Source organism: Colias eurytheme, chromosome 15, assembly GCF_061535395.1.
Source record: "Colias eurytheme isolate Ceu_HAF_F1 chromosome 15, ilColEury1 Martin Lab GWU primary, whole genome shotgun sequence".
NCBI classification, from domain to species: domain Eukaryota; kingdom Metazoa; phylum Arthropoda; class Insecta; order Lepidoptera; family Pieridae; genus Colias; species Colias eurytheme.
The window spans coordinates 9,196,613-9,203,858 of NC_142994.1; the positions used below are offsets into that span (position 1 = coordinate 9,196,613).

The window sequence follows — 7,246 nt, forward strand, 5'->3', positions numbered from 1 at the left end:
GCGAAATTGGAAATTGTCAAAAATGTCACTCGGTCAAGTCGGAAACATAACCACGTGAATATTACATTTATTAAACCTTGTAATTTAAAATAATAAGTATACGAAAAAATGCAGCACGACGATGTAAGAATAAAAAATAATAATTTTATATATAATCGTTATGTTTGTTGTGATTAAAATTCTAATGAATCTTTATATTATTTTAGGTTGTGTGGGCTATTATCAACAAAACTCATTGTTCGCATAAAGTAACGTAAGTATATTATAATAAATGCTTTAATAAAAATATGTTTTAGAGATATGCACCATCAATGAGTGTTTCTTCTTTTTTAGTACGAAGACGCAACATTTTTGCCGAAATGAATATAACCTAACAGGTTTATGTAGTCGCTCTTCGTGTCCTTTAGCCAACAGTAAATATGCAACTATCAGAGAAGAGAATGGAATTATATACTTGTATATGAGAACAGCAGAAAGGTAATTAATTTACTTTATAATGTAAATTATTTATTGAACATAAATTTGAGTTAATAATGATTGTGAATTTTTAGGCTCATGTTTCCAGCAAAACAATGGGAAAAAGTGAAATTATCCAGGAATTTCGAAAAGGCCATACATCAAATTAATGAAAATTTACTTTATTGGCCATCCTTTATAAAATCTAAATGTAAACAAAGATTTTTAAAAATAACACAATACCTCATACGCATGAGGAAGCTCAAACTTAGGAGAGTGTAAGTATAATATACTTTTTTTTAATTGATTTGGGTAAAATGGTTGACATATTGTGAGTAAAAAAATTAAAAACAACAGGTTTTTGTTATTGCTAAGGACTAATAAAAAAGTTGTAGTTTGATAGGACACAGATTTTTTTTTATAACTTTTTTACACATATAATATGTAATATCTGCTTTACTAAAAAATTTGTACAGTGTTAATGTATAAGGGTAGGTACAATATTGATTGAGTGTTCATTAATTTCAACAATCAACATCCATACTAATATTATAAATGCGAAAGTAACTCTGTCTGTCTGTCTGTTACTCAATCACGCCTAAACTACTGAACCAATTTTCATGAAATTTGGTATGGAGATATTTTGGTACCCGAGAAAGGACATAGGCTACTTTTTATCCCGGGAAAATGATGTAACCCGGAAATCCCACGGGAACGGGAACTATGTGGGTTTTTCTTTGACTGCGCGGGCGAAGCCGCGGGCGGAAACCTAGTTTGCTATAAAATTTCTAGAACAAAAGATGTAAATAAAAATACTATATTACTGAATATAATGTTTGTTACAGGAAAGAATTAGTTCCAATACAAAGAAAGATAGAGAGGCGTGAAAGGAGACGCGAGGAAAAGGCATTAGTTGCAGCGAGGATAGACAACGCAATAGAGAAACAATTGCTTGACAGACTGAAGAAGGGAACTGTAAGTTTATATTGGAGTATTGATATTGTTTTTGTGTTTTTGTGATTTATTGAAGTGAAACTTCTTTATTGGGGTTGGACAAAAATTTAGTGTAACATTTTTGCGTTACGCCGTACGCGTGACATTTTTGCATTACGCCATACTCGTGACATTTTTAAGGTCATAAAGAAGTTTCACTTTTTACATAAGTACATTTTTTATTTTTTTATTTCATAATAACAAGTAATTAACAGGTTTTACCCCAAAGAATTGTAGTTTAAAATAAAATATTAAAAATAGAATACAATTTTCATTAATTATTGTCTTGATAATTTAAAAACATTTGATTTATTCATATTTAAGGACATATTAAATAAATCTGTCTCGGGTAACATAGCAAGCAAGTTGTTTACCAATTTTACGGAGCGCGCCGACTGGGATATCCAAATAATCTGTATGACTTATGAATCTATAGTCACTCATAAGGCCATTAATAAGGAAATTAAGGGCTATATTTTCTCAAGTTTGCTGATAAATTATATGACGGAAGAAGGGGCCCGAAGGCTATTTTTAAAAAGAGTGACGTCAGCAATTCTGACGTCACCATCATCAGGGCAGGCGCTCACACTCGAAGTAGAACGCCCGTGGGTATTTTTACTGCCTTTTTAATCTACGTGGAAATTATAGTGAGAGCTCCGAACGCTCCGACGGCCGGCGAGTGAATGTGCTCTGTGCCGTCGGGCGCTTGCATTTAAAGCAAACCATGACTCACAAGAATTAGTTTGAGTGTTGCCACTCGAATTTTACAATGAATTTTCATCAGTTTTAACAAACATTAATTATTTCGTTAATTTAATTATTCCATTAGTGGTTGATTAATGAATCAACCACTTATTTAAAAAGATCAAAGTAAACTTTAGCTAGTTATAATTATTTAGTAGTTTGAGGGTAGTCGTTTATCGTCGTTGCGCCGACACGGCCATACTGACAGGCGGTGCGCGCTCTGCACCAGCCTCGTTGTAAATGTCTCGTTGTAAAAGCAGGTCATTAATGCGCTGGACTGACCAAGTGAAATCTGCTATAGGAATTTGTGTATCAGACTGCACCAGACAGTCTAGTAACAGGAAGACATGGCGGGAGATCGTGCGGAAAGCTGTGTCCGCCTCCACTACCAATGTGGATGTCTCAACGTGACCACGATCACTCTGCCAAGAGTGAATCGACAAAGAAGAAGAGAAAGATTCTCGGCGTATTTTGTGTCGGTTCTTGGAGAGTCTCGAAGGTTCTAGATTTCTCGGAGGGTCTCGTAGTTTCTCGGAGGTTCTCGAAGGTTCTCGTAGATTTGAAGTCTAACACGGCCATATTGACAATCGTACGTCCTCGTACGCCTTTTCTCGTATTACAACACTACGGTAGTTCATCTCGGGATTTCAAAAACACACTGCCTCGGCCACGCTGACCTTTCAGAATACTGAACACTCCACATGACAGACACAGTCCGTTCGCGTATCATGTGATCAACACCTACTCATTTGTGATATAGGCAGATTCTCGAAGGTTCTCGTAGATTTCTCGGAGGTTCTCGTAGATTTATGCTTATCACAAAGAGAGGCGCAGCTCAGATAACACACACAATTCCTTCGATGAACTACACTCCCGTTACAATAATCCACGTAACAAACTTTTACTTTACACAACGCACGAAAAAACACAAACGCCAGTATGCCGTTACAAAACTACGTAAACGTTTAACATTTAAAAAGAGAGAGCTTGAATTCTATCCCACTTCTGATGACGGAAGAAGGGGCCCGAAGGCTATTTTTAAAAAGAGTGACGTCAGCAATTCTGACGTCACCATCATCAGGGCAGGCGCTCACACTCGAAGTAGAACGCCCGTGGGTATTTTTACTGCCTTTTTAATCTACGTGGAAATTATAGTGAGAGCTCCGAACGCTCCGACGGCCGGCGAGTGAATGTGCTCTGTGCCGTCGGGCGCTTGCATTTAAAGCAAACCATGACTCACAAGAATTAGTTTGAGTGTTGCCACTCGAATTTTACAATGAATTTTCATCAGTTTTAACAAACATTAATTATTTCGTTAATTTAATTATTCCATTAGTGGTTGATTAATGAATCAACCACTTATTTAAAAAGATCAAAGTAAACTTTAGCTAGTTATAATTATTTAGTAGTTTGAGGGTAGTCGTTTATCGTCGTTGCGCCGACATATATAATTAATGTATATGTAATTCTTCTAGTATTGTCATATTTTTTGTCTTAATTTAAAATACGTAAACCTGGTTTGTGATATGTGGATGACTGCTATTCATTAACATACATAAATAACAACTACACTCACAATTATTTATTAAGAGCTAGCGCGCACGAGCAACTTTTCTCCGCAACTATTTTGTCTCCGCAACTATTTTGTCTCCGCAACTATTTTGTCTCCGCAACTATTTTGTCTCTCCACCCATGGGCTAGTATGAAAGTGCGCGCACGTAGCGACGCAACTCCCCATACAATTGATGGGAGAGACAAAATAGTTGCGGAGACAAAGTTGCTCGTGCGCGCTAGCTCTAAAGGTTTATCAAAACTGTTTAGGCAGTTTTGCATAAAACATTCATTTTTTTTTTAATAACATAATTGACAGTTTACGCCTTATTTTGAGGCAGTAATGTTCAATGTTTATAGTACAGCTCATTCGAACACTGCCTAATGCATGCATAGGTAGACTTTTAAGTCGGACAATTTTTGATTTTAAGTCTAGTGCTCTTTTTCTTCAATGATACTTTTTCATTATCATTTACTGACCGGTTGGCTTGGTTGGTAGTGGCCCTGCCTTCCAAGCCAGTGGTCATGGGTTCGTTTCCCACCCAGGGCAAATATTTGTGTGATGAACATAGATGTTTGCTCTGTATCTGGGTGTTAATTATCCATATATGTATTTATTTAAAATTATATATGTATGTTTATCAGCCATCTGGTTTCCATAACACAAGCGAAAGCTTAGTATGGGATTAGATCATGCCGTGTGCGAAAATTGTCCTGAAATATTTATTTATTTATAATTATGTTAAAGATGATCTGGTTATAACTTTGATGTTATTTTTCAGTACAATGACATTTATAACTTCCCGCAAATGGCGTTTGACGCTGCGTTGAAAGCAGAAGAGATCTCCGGCGAGAGTGAGAGTGAGAAGTCGGACGAAGAAGAGAAAGAGATGGAAATAGAGCCAGAGCTAGAACAAGAGCTGCAGAGGACAGAAGTGGACGAATTTGTTGAAGCCGACAGTGATATGGAAAGCGATGGGGTAAGTTTTTCTGTGATTGTTTTGGACTATTGAATGAATATATAATGGACATTACTGATTGTTTTGGACTATTGAATGAATTTAAAATGGACATTACCGATTGTTTTGGACTATTGAATGAAATATATTATGGACATTACTGATTGTTTTGGACTATTGAATGAATTGAATGGAAATTACTGATTGTTTTGGACTATTGAATGAATATTATATAATGGACATTACTGATTGTTTTGGACTATTGAATGAATATTATATAATGGACATTACTGATTGTTTTGGACTATTGAATGAATATATAATGGACATTACTGATTGTTTTGGACTATTGAATGAATATATAATGGACATTACTGATTGTTTTGGACTATTGAATGAATATATAATGGACATTACTGATTGTTTTGGACTATTGAATGAAATATATAATGGACATTACTGATTGTTTTGGACTATTGAATGAATATATAATGGACATTACTGATTGTTTTGGACTATTGAATGAATATATAATGGACATTACCGATTGTTTTGGACTATTGAATGAAATATATTATGGACATTACTGATTGTTTTGGACTATTGAATGAATTGAATGGAAATTACTGATTGTTTTGGACTATTGAATGAATTTAAAATGGACATTACCGATTGTTTTGGACTATTGAATGAAATATATTATGGACATTACTGATTGTTTTGGACTATTGAATGAATTGAATGGAAATTACTGATTGTTTTAGACTATTGAATGAATATTATATAATGGACATTACTGATTGTTTTGGACTATTGAATGAATATTATATAATGGACATTACTGATTGTTTTGGACTATTGAATGAATATTATATAATGGACATTACTGATTGTTTTGGACTATTGAATGAATATATAATGGACATTACTGATTGTTTTGGACTATTGAATGAAATATATAATGGACATTACTGATTGTTTTGGACTATTGAATGAATATACCGGGTGTCCCACTGTTGGTATACTAAGCTCAAAGGAGGTTATAGTTTTGCATACGCTGAGTACGTAAAAAATACTTAAAAAATTCCAAACGCATTTTTTTTCAAAAAGATGAATTCTTAAAACTCTATGTGTACACCCCTAATAAGCAACCCGCCTAACTTTGTCACCCGCACGTGAGCTATCTTTTAAAATTATGTTTTCATAGACAAAATGCTCACATTAGCGAGGCGGTATATGCCGCCTGCACGAAGTTAGAGAAGAAAACATGGATTTTTAGGAAAACAGTAGCAAAAAAAATTTAACGTAATTTTTTTTTAAAGTATTTTTTATGTGATCAGTGTATGCTAAACTACAAATCCCTTCGCGCTTAGTATACCGATAGTGGGACACCCTGTATAATGGACATTACTGATTGTTTTGGACTATTGAATGAATATATAATGGACATTACTGATTGTTTTGGACTATTGAATGAATATTATATAATGGACATTACTGATTGTTTTGGACTATTGAATGAAATATATAATGGACAATATTCATGTTATAGCAATTGAATTTATTTCAAGTTATAGCTATTGTAAAGTTACAAGTTGTATATGTTGTACTTTATTTTTAACCGACTTCATTTACTTTAGGAAAGTGAATCCGGCAAAAAGGAAGATGCTGATGTTGGAAGTGATTTCGAGTCTGAAACTTCAGATATTGAGGTAATTATATTTTGATGTATAGAAAACGTCAATCATTTTTATTTTTTTTGTCAACACCAACAACATTAATAAAAAAAATTGAAGTTAAAGTTTTCTTGGTAAAAAAGTAAAGCTTTATTTTGCTTAATTATTTGGTATATGGAATTTATTAATTTATAAATATAAATTATTTGGTGTAAATAAAAACGCCAAATTAGCCCTATTGATATAACTATGAAATATTTCTTATTCTTAATAATTTAGATATTTTATCCTATTCCCACCAATATTAATGAAAAATTATTATATTTATTTACAGGATATATCAGAGAAATTGGTGAGCAGAAAGAAGCCGCGCGTCGAAATAGAGTACGAAACAGAACCCTCAGTCAGTATATCGAAGAGGAAAATAAAGCATTGATTTTTATTTGTCTTTATTTGTTTTATTTACGAACTTTATATACTTAGTGGTTTGAGTTGATGTCCAAGTAGTATAGCCTTAAATAAAAAGCAATTACTACGTTAATAAGTAAATAAAAGAAACTGTGAAACTAGATACCAGATAACTTTTATAGATTTTTGAGAAATTAATAATTTACACTCCGTCCGTCACGGGCTTTGCCCGTGGTGAATAAATACTGCATATGTATATAGCCAATAGAACTCCACTTTTTTAAATCGGTCCAGAAGTTCCTGAGATAAGCGCATTCAAACAAACAAACTCTTGTATTTAATTCGTACCGAAGAAGTAGAGACTAGATACCAGACAACGCAACAAAACATTTCTCACAATTCACAATAAGCACCAGATACCGCGCTTTACATTCAAGAAAAAACTCGTAAAATAGTCTA

The 7,246-nt window shown here is 33.7% G+C and overlaps 1 protein-coding gene across 1 annotated transcript; it reads left to right on the forward strand.

The window, feature by feature from the left end:
* On the forward strand, positions 1-6,827 carry Rbm13 (RNA-binding motif protein 13). Its single transcript, XM_090110209.1, has 8 exons — positions 1-123; positions 207-253; positions 334-477; positions 552-734; positions 1,302-1,431; positions 4,527-4,724; positions 6,344-6,415; positions 6,714-6,827. The coding sequence occupies exons 1-8, from the start codon at positions 109-111 to the stop codon at positions 6,813-6,815; spliced, it is 891 nt and encodes a 296-aa protein (XP_089966335.1). The 5' UTR covers positions 1-108; the 3' UTR covers positions 6,816-6,827.
* The last annotated feature ends 419 nt before the right edge of the window (positions 6,828-7,246 follow it).

What these genes read in the sequence shown, in the direction of transcription:
- Rbm13 (XM_090110209.1), top strand. An exon ending in TATATGAGAACAGCAGAAAG is followed by an intron (nt 478 to 551) that starts GTAATTAATTTA and finishes GTGAATTTTTAG; the next exon opens with GCTCATGTTTCCAGCAAAAC. An exon ending in CTGAAACTTCAGATATTGAG is followed by an intron (nt 6,416 to 6,713) that starts GTAATTATATTT and finishes ATTTATTTACAG; the next exon opens with GATATATCAGAGAAATTGGT.